The following is a 20,043-nucleotide window of genomic DNA, read 5'->3' on the forward strand; positions in this document are numbered from 1 at the left end:
AAATGTTGTGTTAAATGTAATGTTCTTTTCTGTGTTTATGTTTATGTATTATAAGAGCCTGGCGTGCTCTGGTCCACGGAGTCACGAAGAGCCGGACAGGACTAAATGACTAAACAACAAAACCAATAAAAAATGGGGCGGGCAGCACCTTCTAGCTTTGTCAGGGCAAACATATTGTTAGGTAGGCGTGAGCTCCGTCTTCCTTGAGGCAAGTGTTCTTTGTGGCAGCTTTGCTTCATGAGAAGTCAAGCAGCAATTTGGAGCTCAATACGCCAAGGAGCAAACCAAAATTTTTGGCGTCCTCAGTTTAGGGCTAATCTACTGAAGACCCTGCAATAAAACCCTGCATATGTTTGCCCAGAAGTATGCCAGATGGACGCTAGTGTAGACTTTCCCCCCGCAAGTGTGCTTAGTAAACTCTGCAGTTCTGCAGCCGAATCCCAATGCATAAATAATGTTGCAGTCCTGACCCCTGATTCCACTCTTTGTTTTATTCTTAATCCAATATCTTAATATGCTATAACTTTATATTTTCATCTATTATCAACCTATTTTTGAGAATTCATTCTAGCCTTATTGCTAAAAACCAATTCATTTCAATCCAACATCATTTTAACTTTCATTAATTTTACAATATTTCTGCAAATATTCTTTGAATTTTTTCCAAACTTCTTCCACCGACTCTTCTCCCTGGTCTCAGATTCTGCCAGTCATTTCTGCCAGTTCCATATAGTCCATTACTTTCATCTGCCATTCTTCCAGGGTGGGTAGATCTTGTGTCTTCCAGTACTTTGTGATGAGTATTCTTGCTGCTGTTGCGGCGTACATAAAAAAAGTTCTATCCTTTTTTGGCACCAATTGGCCTACCATGCCCAGGAGAAAGGCTTCTGGTTTCTTCAGGAAGGTATATTTAAATACCTTTTTCATTTCATTATATATCATTTCCCAGAAAGCCTTAATCCTTGAGCACGTGCATCAAAGGTGAAAGAATGTACCTTCATTTTCTTTACATTTCCAACACTTATTGTCGGGCAGATGATATATTTTTGCAAGCTTGACTGGTGTCATGTACCACCTGTATATCATTTTCATAATATTCTCTCTTAAGGCATTACATGCTGTGAATTTCATACCTGTGGCCCACAACTGTTCCCAGTCAGCTAACATTATGTTATGTCCCACATCTTGTGCCCATTTAATCATAGCAGATTTTAGCGTTTCATCAGGAAACAGCTTTTCCTCTCAGACTCTAGCGCATCCAAGATTATCAACGAGCACAACCAGGGCAATTTCAGTTCCATTATGAGGCCTGAATCCCAATAGGAAGGATAATGGTGAAAGAAGCTTTCCTGTTCCTGCCCCCCCAAAAGCTCCAACTATTCTGAATCCTTTTTAAGTGATGTATGATATAAGCAGCAGTTCTGTTTTGTTTATATATTCTACATTGGAGAGATTTTGATACACAGGTCTGAGTTCATCGCTCCCCCTGAAACTGCTGTGTAAGCAGTCCTGCCAGCCTGGACAGTGTGTTTGGGGGTCCTGGGCTGCCTAGACAACAAGACCCCCTTCTCAGCCTGGCTTATATAGTCCCAAGGAAAGCAGAGCAGTATGTTAGGCACCAGCTTGGCTGCAGGAGTGAGTGGAAGGAGGTGGGCAGGACACCATCCAACCATCTTAGAGAGTCCACTCTGGATTTGTGTTGGTTTTCCTCCATAGCCTTTTCTTCTCCTGAAGATAACTCAAGAGGAAGCGAAGGAGTGCACCAAAGTATTATGACCAGAGTTTTCCTTCTCAAGGAGCTCCCTTCCCTGGTTGACGAGCCCCATCTGCCCTTCCCTTTCCTCTGCAGAATGGGCAGAATCTGCCTTCTTGACTGTGGGATTCACTGTTCTTCTCGTCCTTTCCATCCACCAGGGCCTGCCATCACCTGCAGCAGAATTCTCCAACCCACCAAGAATTTGAGACCCAGCAGCTATCCTCACCTGGTTTAGCCGGCTGGTTGAAGCCGTTCCTGGGATTGTGGCCCCTATTCCATCCTGAAAGCTTCTGGAAGAAACAGGTGAGAGCTGAGTGCAGGGTGGGGACCAATGGTGGATAAATTACCCCATAAGGTGCATGACATTTCCCCCGCCAAAGGTACTACCGCTCCCCTAACACCCCGTGACATCGTATGCTTATGATCTTTAAGACAGAACAGGAATAAATTCATGTCCCCAGAAATAACACAACTTCAGTCCATCAATAAATCAATACTCCATATTCCACTAAGTACAGTTTATCTATTTGCCTTGAATGTCCTGCTTTTCAGTGTCCTTTTAGGATAGTCTTGCATCAGAAGATGGGCATGAGATCAGACAGCACATAATTCTTTAAAAAATCGTGCTGCTTCATGGACATTGATTGAGGATTTTGAAAGTTGCTCATTAATTACTATCATTTGACATAACAACTTCAATCCCTAAAAATTGGGAACATGGGTAGGAGGCGAGGGAATGTAGGAGACGTTGAAATAGGAGAAGGTGCTAATGGAGCTTGATGTCTTCTCTTTCCCTTTGTTCTCTTCCTTGAAACCAAAAGAGGATTCCCTTTCCTCCCACTCTGAAGAAGGAGATGGAGAAGACAGTCAGAACTCCAGGGAATGCAGCACATTTCGTTCCATTAGGAATAGAAATTAAAATGTGGAATGTGCTTCACTGAATGAGCACTCATAGTTCACATCAACGACCTCCAACAGGGGAGAAACCATTTAAAGGTATGGAGTGCGGAAAGAACTTCAGTCAGAATGAAACCCTTAGAACACATCAATGGACTCCCACAGGGGAGAAACCATTTCAATGTATTGAGTGTGGAAAGAGCTTCAGTCAGAGTGGACACCTCAATATACATCAACTGACTCACAGAGGGGAAAAACCATATAAATGCCTGGAATGCGGAAAGAGCTTTAGTGATAATGGAAAACTTAGAACACATCAACGGACTCACACCGGGGAGAAACCATATAAATGTATGGAGTGTGGAAAGAGCTTCAGTCAGAGTGGACACCTCAATATACATCAACGGACTCACACAGGGGAGAAACCATTTAAATGCCTGGAGTGCGGAAAGAGTTTTAGTGATAATGGAAAACTTAGAACACATCAACGGACTCACACCGGGGAGAAACCATATAAATGTATGGAGTGTGGAAAGAGCTTCAGTTTCAATGGAAAGCTTAGAACACATCAACGGATTCACACAGGGGAGAAACCATATCAATGTATTGAGTGTGGAAAGAGCTTCAGTCAGAGTGGACACCTCAATATACATCAACGGACTCACACAGAGGAGAATCCATTTAAATGCCTGGAGTGCGGAAAGAGCTTTAGTGATAATGGAAAACTTAGAACACATCAACGGACTCACACCGGGGAGAAACCATATCAATGTATGGAGTGTGGAAAGAGCTTCAGTTTCAATGGAAAGCTTAGAACACATCAACGGACTCACACAGGGGAGAAACCATTTAAATGTATGGTGTGTGGAAAGAGCTTCAGTTTCAATGCAACCCTTAGAACACATCAATGGATTCACACAGGGGAGAAACCATATAAATGTATGGAATGTCTAAAGAGCTTTAGTCAGAGTGGACACCTCTATATACATCAACTGACTCACACAGGGGAGAAACCATTTAAATGCCTGGAATGCGGAAAAAGCTTTAGCGATAATGGAAAACTTAGAAGACATCAACGGACTCACACAGGGGAGAAACCATTTAAATGCCTGGAATGCGGAAAGAGCTTTAGCGATAATGGAAAACTTAGAACACATCAACGGATTCACACAGGGGAAAAACCATATAAATGTATGGAATGTCTAAAGAGCTTTAGTCAGAGTGGACACCTCTATATACATCAACTGACTCACACAGGGGAGAAACCATTTAAATGCCTGGAATGCGGAAAGAGCTTTAGCGATAATGGAAAACTTAGAAGACATCAACGGACTCACACAGGGGAGAAACCATTTAAATGCCTGGAATGCAGAAAGAGCTTTAGCGATAATGGAAAACTTAGAACACATCAACGGATTCACACAGGGGAAAAACCATTTAAATGTATGGAATGTGGAAAGAGCTTTAGTGATAGTGGAACCCGTAGAAAACATCAACAGACTCACACAGGGGAGAAACCATATAAATGTATGGAGTGTGGAAAGAGCTTCGGTTCCAATGCGAACCTTAGAAGACATCAACGGACTCACACAGCGGAGAAACCATTTAAATGTATGGAGTGCGGAAAGAGCTTCGGTGTCAATGCAACCCTTAGAAGACATCAACAGACTCACACATCGGAGAAACCATTTAAATGTATGGAGTGCGGAAAGAGCTTCAGTCAGGGTGGACACCTCAATCTGCATCAACAGACTCACACTGGGGATAAACCATTTAAATGCATGGAGTGCGGAAAGAGCTTCAGGCAGAATGGACACCTTAGAAAACATCAGCAGACACACAGGGGAGAAATTGTTTAAATGTATGGCGGATGGTAGGAGCTGCAGTCAGCGTGGAATGCTTGATTTATGTCAACAAATTCACACAAAAGATAAGCCTTATAAATATAAGGAAAGTTGAGAGTTTCAATCCTAGTGGAAGTCCTATATCAACAGACTCACGGACAGGAAGAACTTTAGGAGTGAAACCCTACAAACCATCAACAAACTCAAAGAGGAGAAGCAGTTTAAATGAAAAGTTTGCAAAAACTGCTTTATTTACAATAGAGTGTTTAAGGAACATCCAGGGACTCTCACATGGAAGAACCCATTTAGATGTATGGAGAACGGAGGACTTCCGTGTTGGCGCCTCTGGCAATGGTAGAATTTGCTCCGTGGAAATCAGGGTCTGGCCACCACGGCGAAGGCGGAGACCCACAAAAATCACAGGCGGGAGAAGCTTGTGAGCGTGGGATTCGGCTGGCACCTTTTGCGCCTCCCCTACTCGCAGGGAGACCCAGTTTCGGGGATCCGGAGCGACGTGGGGTGAGTGGTGCGGTGCTTTTTTTTTTAATGATATTTATTAAAGTTTCCAATAAAAACATATAAACACAGACAACAATAAAAACATACATAAACAAAAGACCAAAAACAAGTATAATTTCAAACCTTATTTTCTGAACCTAATTTCCCCGACCTCCTCACACCTCCCCCTTCTGTATTCTAATCTCATTTATCTTATCAGCAAATCCATTCCCTTATTTCCCATAGTTTTGATAATTCTGTTCTTTTTCCTTAATCAGCGTCCCTGAAAACCACTAATTTTTAAACCCATATCTCTCTAGCCTTCATTAATTTTATAATGTTTATTAAGATAGCCTTTGAACTTCTTCCAATCTTCTTCCGCTGTCTCTTTGTCCTGGTCTCGGATTCTGCCAGCCATCTCTGCCAGTCCCATGTAGTCTATCATCTTCATCTGCCATTCTTCCAGGGTGGGTAGATCTGGTGTCTTCCAATACTTTGCAATAAGAATCCTTGCTGCTGTAGTAGCATACATAAAAAAGTTCTGTCCTTCTTTAACACCACATGGCTAACCATACCCAGGAGAAAGGCCTCTGGTATCTTCAAGAAGGTATATTTAAATAGCTTTTTCATTTCATTATATATCATTTCCAGGAAAGCCTTAATCCTTGGGCATGTGCACCAGAGGTGAAAAAATGTACCTTCATTTTCTTTACATTTCAAACATTTGTTATCTGATAAGTGGTAAATTTTTGCAAGCTTGACTGGGGTCATGTACCACCTATAGATCATTTTCATAATATTCTCTCTCAGGGCATTACTGTTGAATAATTAATCGTGACTAATTGATTTACGGCCCCAATTAGGTGCAGCTTACAGCGGTCCGGCACGTTTCCCCTCAAGCTGCGCCGATCTACGTCTCTCCGTCACGCCTTGCAGAGTAAAAACACAGCGGGGAAAAACTGTTGCTTAGATCCAGGGAAACACATCAGGCACTTGTGTGTCCATTTATTAGCCTTTTATTACAGCAGAATATTTACAGCTCAGCATTTCTCAGATTCTCCTGGGCTGCTAGCATTCATGGCCGCCCTTCTCTCTCAGAGACAAAAAAGAACAGTGAGTAGAACTCCTCCCTCCTTCCAAAACTGACGTCAGAATGTGAGGCATCACTCAGAACATCTTAACCCTGTAAGTTCTGAATCTCTACACCCCCTCTCGCCTTGCATTCTGACGAGACCTGTGGATGTACCTTTACAGACCTCTGTGAGATCAAACCCTTCCCCAATGCCTTGCGCCTTTTCCTGGCGTTTCTGTCAGGCACCTGTGGAACATCCTCACAACTCTCAGATTCGCATTGTGCGAAACCAACCCACACCCCTGTGGCCTGATACCTCTCAGGTGGAATGCCCTTTGTTGTGCGACTGGACCGCCTGGGCACAAACTCAGGTGTTTCCTCTGACTCACTGCGGCCAGTAGGTGTGTCCTCTGCATCACGGGATTCCCCCTCTGACTTAAAGCATATTCTAATCCTTTGCATTACGCTCACAGGAGACCTAGGCTCACTCTTGGGCTCTCCTTTTACAACTTGTGGAGATGCCCCATCTTGTTCCTGACTTTGGTCAGTGAGCTGGTCGTCATCAGCAGACTCAGCCCCTGGCTCTCCTTCCTCCTCATCAGAACCTTCCTGTTCTGAATCAGAAAGACATTCTGAGAGAACATCACGCCTGGCAGGAGTCTTTGACCTTTCATCCTGCTCATAGAATTCAGCGTGTTTACTGATCAGCAGCTTACTCTGATCACCTGCTGGGTACTCAAACCTCCATTCTTTAGAAACCGGCTCATACACACAGAAGATCATTTTCTGGAACTTGGGTCCACCTGGCCTTTGCAAAGCCTTAGGCACCGGCACAGATGCGGCTGCCCCAAAAGAACACAGAAAGTGAATCTGGGGTTTCCTGCCGTGCAGCATGAAAAAAGCTGTGTCACCTACCACTGAATTGTAGGTCCGATTCCAGGTGAAACTCACATACTTAATTGCTTCCATCCAAAAACTTGGAGGTAACCCAGAGTCTGACAACAACACCTGTGCAGCTTTGACCAGAGCCTCGCTTCTGAGCTCTGCCACCCCCCTCTCTTGAGGAGAAGTCACCTTGTGACGTATCCCTTTCTGGTGAAAGAACTTCTGCAAAGCAGACCCAGTAAACTTTGCACCTCTGTCACTAGTGACTGCTTGCACTTTGGTGGAGAACCTTAGTTCCACCTCCTCAACACAACTTTTAATCAGCTGTGCTGCATCTTCCTTGGATTTGAGAGCATGAGTCCAGGACTTCTGCGAAAAATCATCCTGCGTCGTTAGCAGAAATCTGGCCCCTCCCAGACTTGGCTCCTCCATGGGACCCAACAGATCTATGTGCACAAGCTCAAAAGGTTTTGTGGTTACCCTCTCCACCCTGGGATAACTGCACCCTTTTACCTTTGCCTTTTCGCAAGCCTTACAACGTAGGGTCCTCCCACATTCCCTGATTTTACAGCCTTTGGTGTACTCTGATAACACCTGGATTTCTTCAAGAGAACTATGAGCTGTCTTCTTGTGCCAAACACAAGCACATGAAACATGAGTGGGAACTGTAGCATGCAACGCTTGTGCTCTCTCAACCTTCCCCTCACCCTCCAGAGGCGTTCTAAGAATGAAGAGATCATTCTGCCCCTTTTTAACTTTGACCAGCTGTTTCTCTCCCTTGGAGATTGTGCAAGCATCATTTTCAAAAGAAACCTTAAACCCCTTTTTTAACAAATAAGGGACAGATAAGATACAGTGATGCATCCCCGGTACAGTGCAAACCTCCAACTGCTCCTGCAAAACAGAAAGAAAGATTTTTGCAACATTAGTTACATTTCTTTTTTCCCCCATCTGCAAACAGAACAGTTTTCCCAGCTGGAATTGCCTTGCAATTCCACATCTCGACAGCAGGGGTCTCTGGAACCAGGTTGCGATTAGCTCCTGAATCGATTACAAAGCAGAGTTCAGTGTCTCTCTCAGAGCTGTCCTTCAACATCGCCATAGCAACAAAAGTCTCGCTGCCCCCTCCCTCTGGGCGTCTGCAGCTGTTCTCTCTGGTTGCCACGGCAACCAGCTCCCCCTTGTTCAGGACCTTGTCAGCTTCAGTAGAAGCAACTTCCTTCGTTGTCTTGGAGACCGGACTGGTCTCTGCGTTCCCACGCAACTTTGAAGGGCTTATCTGGACTTTTCGCAGGTGGCTGGCCTTGAAGCGTCTAGCTCTCCGCAGCTTCAAAGAACCCAGCTGACGACGAAAACAACTCTTGGTTGCCTTTGGAAAACAAGCCGTTTCTGAGCTTCCACCGCTCACTGCCCCCCCCACTGCTCTCAGGGCGCCCAGGACGTTTTCCTGCACCCCCTCTGGTGGGTAAAGGGCTCCCAACGCTTGGCCTCTGGCCTGGCTCCTCACACGGGTACAGTGCAGCATTTGTACAGCTGCCAGCAATAGTCCCTTCGTCCCCCTCTGGGGGCTCACAGCTTCCCTCAGCTGTGTGTTGACTCTCAAGAATGTGCCCAGCGCCATCTTGCCTCTCCCCTTTGGATGCAGCCGCGTCTAGGCTCTGGCGTTCCACTCCTGCTTCACAAGCCTCACGGAGTGCCAGCCATGCAGCCTCAGGCCTCTTAGCATCTAGGACAATAGGCTTCAGTGCATCACTCACATTCTCTGCCAGGAAAGCTAGCACACACTCTTCAGCTTCACTCAGCTCTGTAGCTGCTCCAGCCGCTGTCTGTGGCGGCTGCACTGCCTCCCAAAGGTTTTCTCCGACCAGGACCAGTTCTACGTGGAGGCTCCACGTCCACCAGCCTTCCTGCGTCAGCTTTTCATATGGCAGCTTAAGCTCAAAGCCATGCTTTTGGGACTGCGTCATCTTCTCCCCCAGTGCCCCAGCTTACTCACGTTGAAGCAGCCTCCGGCACCTGTCTCTGGAGAAACGATTCCCTCAGCAAACTTCTTTGTCTCTCAGCATCAGGCAAGACTCAGCTTCTTTCAGCCAGCTGCTCTGCCTCAGAACGCAGACCTCCGCTTTCGGTAGCGTCTTCCCAGCTGACCCAGCTGACTTCAAAGCAACAGCTTTTATGGCGGTAATTAGTCCCATAACCTGTTGAATAATTAAGCGTGACTAATTGGTTTACGGCCCCAATTAGGTGCAGCTTACAGCGGTCCGGCACGTTTCCCCTCAAGCTGCGCCGATCTGCGTCTCTCCGTCACGCCTTGCAGAGTAAAAACACAGCGGAAAAAAACTGTTGCTTAGATCCAGGCAAACACATCAGGCACTTGTGTGTCCATTTATTAGCCTTTTATTACAGCAGAATATTTACACCTCAGCATTTCTCAGATTCTCCTGGGCTGCTAGCATTCATGGCCGCCCTTCTCTCTCAGAGACAAAAAAGAACAGTGAGTAGAACTCCTCCCTCCTTCCAAAACTGACGTCAGAATGTGAGGCGTCACTCAGAACATCTTAACCCTGTAAGTTCTGAATCTCTACAATTACATGCCGTGAATTTCATACCGGTGGTCCACAACCTTTCCTAGTCAGCGAACATAATGTTATGACCAATATCTTGTGCCCACTTAATCATAACTGATTTAACTGTTTCATCCTGCGTATTCCATTTCAACCGCAAGTTATACATTTTTGACAGATTCTTAGTTTTGGGTTCTAACAACTCTGTTTCCAGTTTTGATTTTTCCACCTGAAAGCCAATTTTCCTGTCCAACTTATAGACCTCCAGTATTTGATAATACTGAAGCCAGTCTCGCACTTTATCTTTTAGATTCTCAAAACTCTGCAATTTCCACTTATTACCCTCCTGTTCTAAAATTTCACAATATTTTGGCCATTTAGACTCCATATTAAGTTTTTTCAAAGCTTTTGCCTCCATTGGTGACAACCACCTTGGAGTTTTATTCTCCAACAAATCTTTATATTTAATCCAGACATTATACAATGCTTTCCTGACAATATGGTTTTTAAAACCTTTATGAGCCTTAACCTTGTCGTACCACAAATATGCATGCAACCCAAATAAATTGTTAAAACCTTCCAAATCTAAAATGTCTGTGTTCTCGAGAAGCAGCCAGTCCTTTAGCCAGCAGAAAGCTGCTGATTCATAATAAAGTTTCAAGTCTGGCAGGGCAAACCCCCCTCTTTCCTTTGCATCAGTTAAAATCTTAAATTTTATATTGGGCTTTTTGCCCTGCCAGATAAATTTAGAAATGTCTTGCTGCCAACCCTTGAAACATTCCATCTTGTCCACAGTTTGCAATGTTTGGAACAGAAACAACATTCTAGGCAATGCATTCATCTGTATAACTGCTATTCGACCAGACAAGGAAAGCTTCAAATTTGACCAAATTTCTAGGTCTTTTTTCACTTGTTTCCAACATTTCTCATAATTGTCTTTAAATAGATTCATATTTTTAGCTGTCATATTGATCCCCAAATATTTTACACTCTTAGCCACAGTTAAACCTGTCTCATTCTGAAACTTCTCTTTCTCAGTAACTGTTAGGTTTTCTCTAATACCTTAGTTTTTGACTTATTCAATTTAAATCCTGCCACTTGACCAAATTCTTGCATCAATTCCAAAACCCTTTTAGTACTAGATTCTGGCTCTTGTAATTAAGTACCAAATCATCTGCAAAAGCTCTCAATTGATATTGTTTCGCTCCGACCTGAACCCCTTTAACCAACTGGTCCTTTCTTATCATGTTCAACAAAACCTCCAGGACCGAAATAAAGAGTAATGGGGAAATTGGGCACCCCTGGCGTGTCCCTTTCTCTATTTTAAGTTCTTCCGTAATCACATTGTTCACTATAAGTTTAGCCTTTTGTTCAGAGTATATTGCGCCTATACCGTTTTCAAACCCTTGACCTACCCCCATCCCCTGGAGATTCTTCTTCATAAAGGTCCAAGAAATGTTGTCAAAGGCTTTCTCCGCGTCCACAAATATCAAAGCAGCTTTTGTATTTATATTAACTTCTAACATTTCCAAAATGTCTATTATGTTCCTTACATTATCTGATAAATGTCTTCTCGGGAGAAAGCCTGCTTGGTCACTATGAATCTCCCCCATCAATACTTTTTTCAATCTTTTAGCTAAAATGTCAGCAAAGATTTTGTAATCCACATTTAGTAAAGAAATTGGGCGGTAGTTCTTAAGTTGGGTCTTCTCAGTCTCTGTCTTCAGTATAAGCGTGATGTAGGCCTCTTTCCACGTTTCAGGTGCTTATTTCCCTTCAAGAATTTTGTTGCAGACTTCCTTCAAAGGTTGTAATATCCATTCCTTTAAAGCTTTGTAGTATTTGGAAGTCAGTCCATCAGGCCCCAGAGATTTGCCCAGTTGCATACTTTAAATGGCACTCTCTATTTCTTGTTCAGTTATTTTCTGGTTCAGAAGTACTTTACCCTCACTTGAAATTTCCTTCAGTCCATTTTTCTCCAAATATTGTTCTATATCAGAGTCTTTTTGTGGCCCTTGTGCATACAGTTGATTAAAGTATCTCTGGAAGCAACTTCTAATTTCAATTGGATTATAAATGTTCTTTCCATCCACTTCCAAATTTGTCACTATATTTAATTTTTGTCTCTTCTTCAATTGCCAAGCCAAGAAATTACCACATTTATTAGCGGATTCAAAGGTCTTCTGTCTCATTTGTTTAATTTTCCATTCTATTTCTTGGTTCATCAATTCCATATACTGAACCTGGTATAATTTACCAGGTGCTTTAAATTGACTGCTTCTTTCACGGAGTGAAGCCGCATTGCTGTTGCCGGAGAGCGCTGACTTTTTCCTGTGGACAATTTGATTCTAAACAACTACCCGTGAGTAGAACGAAAAATTGGATTTTTAAACGTCTTAATTTGGCACCAAAGCGGGGAGGTTTCAAACAGGAAGTCCGCCTTCCCCTTTTGTAAATAGATTGAAGCAAAGAGCTTGCAAGCTAAAGTCCTGGAAATTCCTCTGTAAAGGATTAAACTTCCATTGACTAAAAGCATTAAACCCCCCTTGGAAGCAGGAGAAGAGGGGGAAAATTTTGGATCGCATAAGCCCGCAGGAGAGAGTGAAGAAAGTTAAATTACCACCGCTCTGAACCTGGAAACGGGCTGCCAGCAAGACTGGCATTTTGGGAAAGTTCATTGACTGTGAATAAAATGTTTGTTGAAAGCTAGTTAAATAAGAGAAATATATTGTTTCCATTGTCTCCTTCTGCATTTAAAAAGGAGTAAAAGTAACTGAAAATTGAAACTAATTTTATTGCTTGAACTGTGCTTAAAAGGATTGATACAAATAGAAATTGTTTCCCTCTAGAGGGAGCCTTTGAAACTGTTACAAGAGTTGAGCTGGTGGAATCTCCAGCTGTAAGATAAAAAACCGTGAGAACCAGGGATTGACCTTGGATTGGTTAAGCATGTCGACAGAAGAAGCCTTAGTGATTGCATTTTGTAAGATAAGTGATTCATTGGAACAGCTCCACAAGAAGATGGATGTGATGACTATTAAAATTGATAACTTGGGACAAAAAGTGACTAATTTTGGACAAAAAGTGAATATCTATACAGAAACTATTCAGGAATCGACACAGGAATCTACTTTGACATGCCAAACTGTGGAGAAGGCAAGGGAGAAAGTTGTTGTTGTTGAACCTAAAGTAATACAAGTGGAGAAGGAGAGAGCCCCAGCCTTACAGAGGCAATTTGATGATTATAAGTTGTTGCCTTCTATGATTGAATTCAGAGAAAGTCAGTTTTAGAGGATTGGAGTCCTGCTTGGCCTGGAGAAGGAAAGTTGGATAGATCATCTCATGCAGGGATTTACTGACCTTTGGGACCTGGACCTGGGTCAGGAGGAGATTGGAGCTGTGGGGACTTTCAGATTTGGAGGGATTTTGAAATACGTCCTGAAATATCTTTTGGATTTTAGTTTCAACTACGAAGATTTGGCTGACCTGTCGAGAAGGAATAAAAACATTGCTAGGTTGGAGCTTCCCCGAGATCTACTCTTCAGTATCAAAGGAAGGAAATTAAGAACAAGATCAGCAGAAGACAAAGTAAAGTGCAGGTATAAATATGAAGAAGACCTGCAGAAGGGACTTGGAAAAGTTAAGAGCCTCGGACAGAAGATCACCAGGTTGATGGACTATATGGAACTGACGGAAATGACTGGCAGAATCCGAGACCAGGGAGAAGAGACGGTGAAAGAAGATTGGAAAAAGTTTAAAGTCTATTTACAGAAATATTTTTAAGTTAATGAGTGTCAGAAAAATGTTGGAATGAAATTATATGACTTTAGTAGAAATGTTATAAGGCGTTAAGCATAAATAAGTATTATAGTATTAATGGAAAATAAGGCTAAAATAAGTTAAGATAATTATATGACAGAAAATAGATAAAGATGGAAAGGAATTGCTGAAACAATTAATAGAAGTGGAATACAATAAGGGAGGTGAGAGGAGGTTGATGAAACAAGGGAATGAAAGATAAGGCATTGAAATGGTATGATGTATGTTTTTAAATTGTTTTTGTTCTGTTTTGTTTAGTTTAATGTGTTAATGTTGTGTTGTGTATTGTTTATATATTGTATTGTATTGTTTTTTCTTTTTTTGTTTCTTCTTTTTTCTTTCTTTTCTTTCTCTTCTTTTTTGTAAGGTTTAAAAGTAATAAATATTTTTTTTAAAAAAAAAATAGATGTATGGAGAACGGGACATTTTCCTTTCAGTGTCCACTCTTTCTTCACAGCAATGAACTCACCAGGAAATCAGTCTTAAATACACGACGTGTATTTGAATTTCTTGTGTTTATATGTTAAGGTGAACAGCAATTAAATATTGAAGGCAATGTCAAACAATGTGAGTATAATCTAAGAGGTAAAGTACCTTTTGATAGAGAGGATGAATCTGGTTTGCTGGTGGTGAGTGAGGATTAGGGCTGGGCGATATATTGATATCTGGTCCAATACCAGTTTCTAGAGCACATCTGAAGAACAGCTGATATGGTAATACGCCGCGAATTACAGTGTGTGTTTCTGGGATGTGCCTGCAAGCAGCGGCAGAAAGCTTTGCTTCGTGAAGTCCCTGCAGATGCCGAGTTCCTGACTTCCCTCCCAGACGACAGGAAGCGACACACACACACCTCCATTGCCCTGTGTCCTTCCAGCCTTTTTCCTCCCTTGCTCCCTTCTGCCGGTTTGTGTGCCTCACTTAGATATCTTGTGTGCTATATTTTTTTTACTTCTGAAACTGGATTTGCTCTCAGGAGCTAGGTTTTGTGCCTCACTGGAGACCCAGTGAGAACTGTATGCTTTGAAAGCTCAGTAAACTATTCCTGAAGAAGTCCCGCTGCCTCTGTGTGTGTTTTTGACCTCAGTGTGGGACTTGCTCTACACGTGGCCCCTACCCTGCTGCTACTTGGCCCATGCCCTGGAGTTGCTCTACTCAAGCATGCAAGACGGTTTTTGCACCAAACTCTGTCATCCCCCCACCGCATGATCTCCAAGCACTGATTCTTCACCAGAACTTCATCGCTGCCTCCTACGCTTTCTGAAGAAAACTTATAATACTGTGAGTTAATGGGTGATTTCCCTGCAAGCCTAACTGCAAGAGGGGAACGGAGGGGCTGCAGGGACCAGGGAAGTCTCCTGGGGGGCCCATCTTCACCCTTGAACCCCATGGGGCAACCCCAGAGCTCCTGCTTTTTATGGGGTTTGGGGAAGGTAGTATTTTTCCATAGTCCCAGAAGTTTTTATTCAGTCATGCTGCTAGGGATTTTTCCTACCAGAGGACCACAGTTCATACTGCTATCATATTGATTTTACTGTTGTTTCTGCTTTTGCTGTCATGGAACAGCTGGGTGCAGGGGGGGGAGCTACAAGGGAAGAAGGCTTAGATCCTGGGGACTGGTGGGGGGATGGCAGTGAGCAGAAAGAGGGAGGAAAGGGAGCAGACCGGAAGGGGAGGTGTTGCAAGCTGAGGAGGAAGCAGGGTTTGATGAGCAGGAAGAGGCTGGGGCAGAGAGCAGTTCAGGAGAGGTGGGGCCAGGAGACCCAGAGGAGGCCGGCTGCTGAAGCATCCAGGGAGACTCCCCCTCCTGCTGCGACCAGCTCCCCTCTCCCCTGGTCTAGAGCACACAGGGAAATCCAGTTCAGACCCCATGAGCCTGTACATTATATTAATGGGCGTAGGGTTTTTTTGTCCCAACATGCATCACTTTAATCTCATTGACAATGAATTGTATTTTCCACCCATTCACCCCGTTTGGAGAGGTCCTTTTGGAGCTCCTTGCAATCTCTCTTTGTTTGAACAACCCTGGACAATTTGCTTCCATCAGCAAACTTTGCCCCCTCCCTGCTCCCTCCTAAGTCTAGATCATTTATGAACAAGTTGAAAAGCCACAGGTCCCAATACTGATCTTGAGGGGACTCCGCTTCTGCCCCTCTCCATTCAGAGTACTGTCCCTTCATTAATACGTGCTCCCCCCTCCCTCCTTCCTTCTGCGCAGTGAAGGGAACCCTGCAGAAAAGTTCTGGGGTGAATTTTGCTTCCCCACACATCCAACACTGGTCAGCATTCAGGGAAATGGAAGAGGAAAGCTGGCCACAATCCAAGAGACTGAGGTCAGCAGAAAACGAAGCAAAGCCTACTCCAAGGGAAACCTCTTCAGCTTCTAGCCTTTCTGATCCCACCATGGCTGAAGAAGAATTGCCATTTGGGAATGGCACAGCTGAATGGAATCCCCACAATCTCTCCTGCTGGAGGAATAGGGGCATTGACCCCTATAATCAAAGGGGATGGCCAGTGATAAGGAAAATCCCGGGTTGAGAGGGCCCAGCTCGTTGGGGTGCAAGTCCCCCATGAGTCTGTGAGGTCAGTGAAAGAAGGAAGTTCCAGCCAAGTACAGTGGTACCTCGAATTACAAACGCTTCAGGTTACAAACTCCACTAACCTTGAAGAGTTACAGACCTCCGGAAGGAATTAAGTTCGTAACTAGAGGTACCACTGTAATCTGGAGCAAACCGGTGATCAGTAGACCACGATCTTTATTGTTGCGCAAGAGATTCCCACACAGAGCAAGAACCCCGAGCCTGGGGTGACATCAACCTTTTTAACTCCCCCCCCCCACCCAGAATACATTTCAAGTAGCATCCTCACTAGTATGTCACAAGTGGGGAGGGGTATCAAAGGGTTACACAAGTTCAGCAGTTCATCCTTCTATCAGATACATCTCCGGACACCTCTCAAGTACCCACCACCCAAAGAACAATAAAACTATCGACATACATCCTTGCCCTCAGGGCTTCTCCTGAGATGGGCTTTCAGAACACCTGGCTTGGTTAGCTGCTTCTATGGAAGTCTGTTGTTGCCCCTTGGTCACTCCCTGGGTGGGGCGAAGTGTAAGTGCTCTCATGGCAGGAGGCCCTGTTCTCACTGCCTACATGACTATCCGCTTCCAGGGTCATGGAGGAGGGTGAAGCCTAAATTCACCTTAAAATGGCGTTGGAATGGGAAGAATTGGTTAAAGAATGGATATTTCGTGCATGCACACGAAAGCTCATACATAGAACTAACTTAGTTGGTCTTTAAGGTGCTACTGGAAGGAATTTTTTTATTTTGAAACCAAAATGGATATGTTTAATATACTTTGCCCATAGTCTGAGCAGCAGGAGGGCGCTGAGACAATCGTGCAAAGGCTGAGCTGAAAGGCTGGTTTGGAGGCAGTTTCAGCCATCTACGGATTCCCCCACTGGCTAGCTGTCAAAACAAAGCGCTCTTGATTGGTGAGTTTTAGTTATTCATAAATCCCATTCATAAAACACAAAGTCCGTAAATCCCATTCATAAAATACAGATGCCGTGTTTTCCTGTATTTATACGATGTGTGTGTTGTTCTTGTGCGACTGAGGGGAGAGGGGTTTTGGACCCAGGTGATACAGAAGGGGGGGGCATGTCTTCTTCACCTTCTTCGCTACAATATATCCATTTCCAATTGTCAATGTCAAAAGGGACTAAAATTTATAAAATTCATAGAAAATCAACGTGCCAATTTGCTCAATTTCTCTAGGACTCCATGACACCTCCCCTGTCCTCCATAATCCCTCAAGCAAGGTGTCAAGACCCTAATCCTGTCAAATCACTCTGCCAAATCTTTCCTCCGGGCAATGCCAGTACATGGACCATTGTCTTCTCATCACCGGAACTCAGGATGTGCTTATCTGTGCATATCTCCAGCTCTGCATATTCCCCCCTCCCTCCTCCATATGTTAATCCGTGTAACCCAACCTCTTCTTAATGTATTCATGATGTAATCTGTGTAACCCAACCTCTTCTTAATGTATTCATGATGTAACTGGGATGTATTTTGCACTGTATTCTGGGACATGGACGGAAGTTTCAAAAGTTCATGTCACCCCTTTCTCGCTGTTCAATCTCGCCTTGAACCTGTTGCGCAATAAACTTGGATCTTCTGCAGCTTGCTCCTGTCTCCGGCTGAGCTCATTTTCCTCCTCAGGGACCCGCAGACTTAGTCCGACGAGCTGGGTGGCAGAGCAGCCTCGCACCCAGATTTTACCGTAACAATATGATCCATTGATGATCCAAGCAGACTTGTCCAAAGAGCAGATCTCTAGGCCTGAATGAAACGGGTCTGCGGTGATGGATTCTGGAGTCAAGAAATCCGCCCTTTCCAGTGATCTCTCCGGCTGGCCAGGAAAAGGCAGGGAGCAGGAATCCTCAGGAATCCCGATGGACAGACTTGTCATGTTGCCAAAACATGAACTCGGAGTCTGATCTGATTTCCATGCAGAACTCACTTTGTGACGCAACCGGGGATGTTTTTGGGGTGCTCTCTCTGTGACGGGGGTGGGGCTACTATCTTAGGCTGTATAAATTGCAACGCGCTTTAGTTCTGGGCTGCTTCACTCTGCCTGCAAACAGATCAACAGCTGCCTTGCTTTCTTCCTGGCCTCATTGTGTTACCTCTGACGGAGACACAAGGGAAGAATTTTACCTGGGTGTCGGGACTTTGTGTTGTTACGGCAAAAATCTGGGTGCGAGGCTGCTCCGCCACCCAGCTCATCGGACTAAGTCCATGGGTCCCTGCGGAGGAAAATGAGCTCAGCCGGAGACAGGAGCAAACTGCAGAAGATCCAAGTTTATTGCGCAACAGGTTCAAGGCGAGATTGAACAGTGAGAAAGGGGTGACATGAGTTTTTGAAACTCCCTCCATGTCCCAGAATACAGTGCAAAACACGTCATGAATACATTAAAGAGAGGTTTGGTTACACAGTGATACGGAGGGAGAAGGGGGGGGTACCTTTCCTCTCCTCCTCCTCCTCAAAAGCGGGCCCGAGGCGATGACCCCAACGGCGCACAGCTCCCGAAACCCCACACTGTTACACAAGCACCACACTATACCCCTTGACTTAATAAAAGGATATTCTTCCTTTCTATATACGGGCGGAATAAGCCCATCTTTTCTTAAGCCTTTCCTTCGCCCTATTTTATTATGGGTTGACCGTATCAAACTACATTCTCCATTGACTATAATGGCTGCGCCCCAGCCAATCAAGAGCATGCATTCCCCTGCAGCAGCTAGCTCAGGGAGCCCTTGCACGCCTCATTTAACCTCCTGACAAGTTGCTGACGGCCCCCTGCTGCGAGAACAATGGAACCGAAACCAGCGACCTCCTAAAACTGTCAAAGTCTTGTTACAATGTATCCATTTGTTTCCGTTTCCAATATACAATATACACTTGACCGGCAAAGGGGCCGAAAGCTTCGGAAAATGATATAAAATCAACCAAAGCTCCGATTTTCTCCATTTTGACGCCGTTCTACTCCGTTCCCTCTGGACTCCATGTTGCTGCCCACTTCCATAATCTCCTGAGCGACAGGTCACGTACTCAGGAAGACCCTAATCCGCTCGGATCGTTCTGCCAAACCCTTCCTCCCGACAATGCCCGGTGATAGACGATGCATATCTGCCCCATTGTTTCGCCAACACCCATACTCAGGAAACGTTTATCTATGTTTGTCTATGCATATCCTTTACTCTGCATATTCCCCCCTCCCTTTCTGAAGTGCTGCCCCACCTCCCTGTAATGTATTCATGAGGTCATCTATGTAACCCAACCTTCCTATAATGTATTCATGACGTTTTCTGCACTGTATTCTGGGACTTGGAGGGAACTTTTAAAAGTCTATGTCACCCCATTCTCGGGGTTCAATGTCATTTTGAACCTGTTGCGCAATAAACTTTGGATCTCCGTTTATTGCTCCTGTCTCCGGCTGAACTCATTTTCTTCCGCTAGGACCCGCGGACTCTGTCCGACGAGCCGGGTGGCAAGGGCAACTCCACACCCGGAATTTTTCCGTAACAACAGATTACATCATGAATATATTAAAGGGAGGTTGGGTTACACAGATTAACATAAGGAGGAGGGAGGGGGGAATATGCAGAGCTGGAGATATGCACAGATAAACACTTCCTGGGGATGAGAAAACAGTCCCAAATATGCATAGTCTGCCACCTGACATTGTCTGGAGGAAAGGCTGATCAGAGCAATTTGAAAGGATTAGGGTCTTGACACCTTGCTTGAGGGATTATGCTGGACAGGGGAGGTGTGATGGAGTCCTAGAGTAATTGAGCAAACTGGCACGCTGATTTTCTATGAATTTTATAGATTTTAGTCCCTTTCGACATTGACAATTGGAAATAAATTGATATATTGTAGCGAAGAAGAAGGTGAAGAAGACATGCCCCCCCTTTCCGTAACAGTGTGCAAAAAGCAAAGCCACTTTTTTTCCTAACACAGGAGTCACAAAGCCTAACCCGCTGCTCAATGTGCACCAATACCTAAAACATGTGTTACGGAAATCTGGGTGCGTATTTACCCTGCCACCCAGCCAATCGGACAGAGTCCGTGGATTCTTGCGGAAGAAAGAAGCTCAGCCGGAGACAGGAGCAAACTGCCGAAGATCCAAGTTTATTGGCCAA

The 20,043-nt window shown here is 44.4% G+C and overlaps 2 protein-coding genes and 1 long non-coding RNA gene across 18 annotated transcripts in view; 1 reads left to right on the forward strand and 2 right to left on the reverse strand.

Moving 5' to 3' along the window:
• The window catches only part of LOC310826021 (uncharacterized protein), a 156,844-nt gene extending 152,184 nt beyond the window's left edge, over positions 1 to 4,660 (forward strand). For 12 of the 14 annotated variants that reach the window (XM_083700452.1, XM_083700446.1, XM_083700455.1 and 9 more), the window contains 2 exons: positions 1,915 to 2,059; positions 2,580 to 4,660. In XM_083700452.1, coding sequence (XP_083556578.1) covers positions 2,698 to 4,512 — 1,815 coding nt within the window. In that variant the 5' untranslated portion in view covers positions 1,915 to 2,059; positions 2,580 to 2,697 and the 3' untranslated portion in view covers positions 4,513 to 4,660. The remainder of the gene's footprint in view (positions 1 to 1,914; positions 2,060 to 2,579) is intronic. The other 2 variants (XM_083700453.1, XM_083700451.1) reach the window with 2 other exon arrangements.
• Positions 1 to 20,043, reverse strand: part of LOC310825931 (uncharacterized protein) — a 148,766-nt gene that overhangs the window by 77,741 nt on the left and 50,982 nt on the right. The gene's annotated exons all lie outside the window — the stretch shown is intronic.
• The window catches only part of LOC310826297, a 153,036-nt gene that overhangs the window by 47,297 nt on the left and 85,696 nt on the right, over positions 1 to 20,043 (reverse strand). The window lies entirely within an intron of this gene.

Source organism: Podarcis gaigeae (assembly GCF_964106915.1).
Source record: "Podarcis gaigeae genome assembly, chromosome: 10".
NCBI lineage: Eukaryota > Metazoa > Chordata > Lepidosauria > Squamata > Lacertidae > Podarcis > Podarcis gaigeae.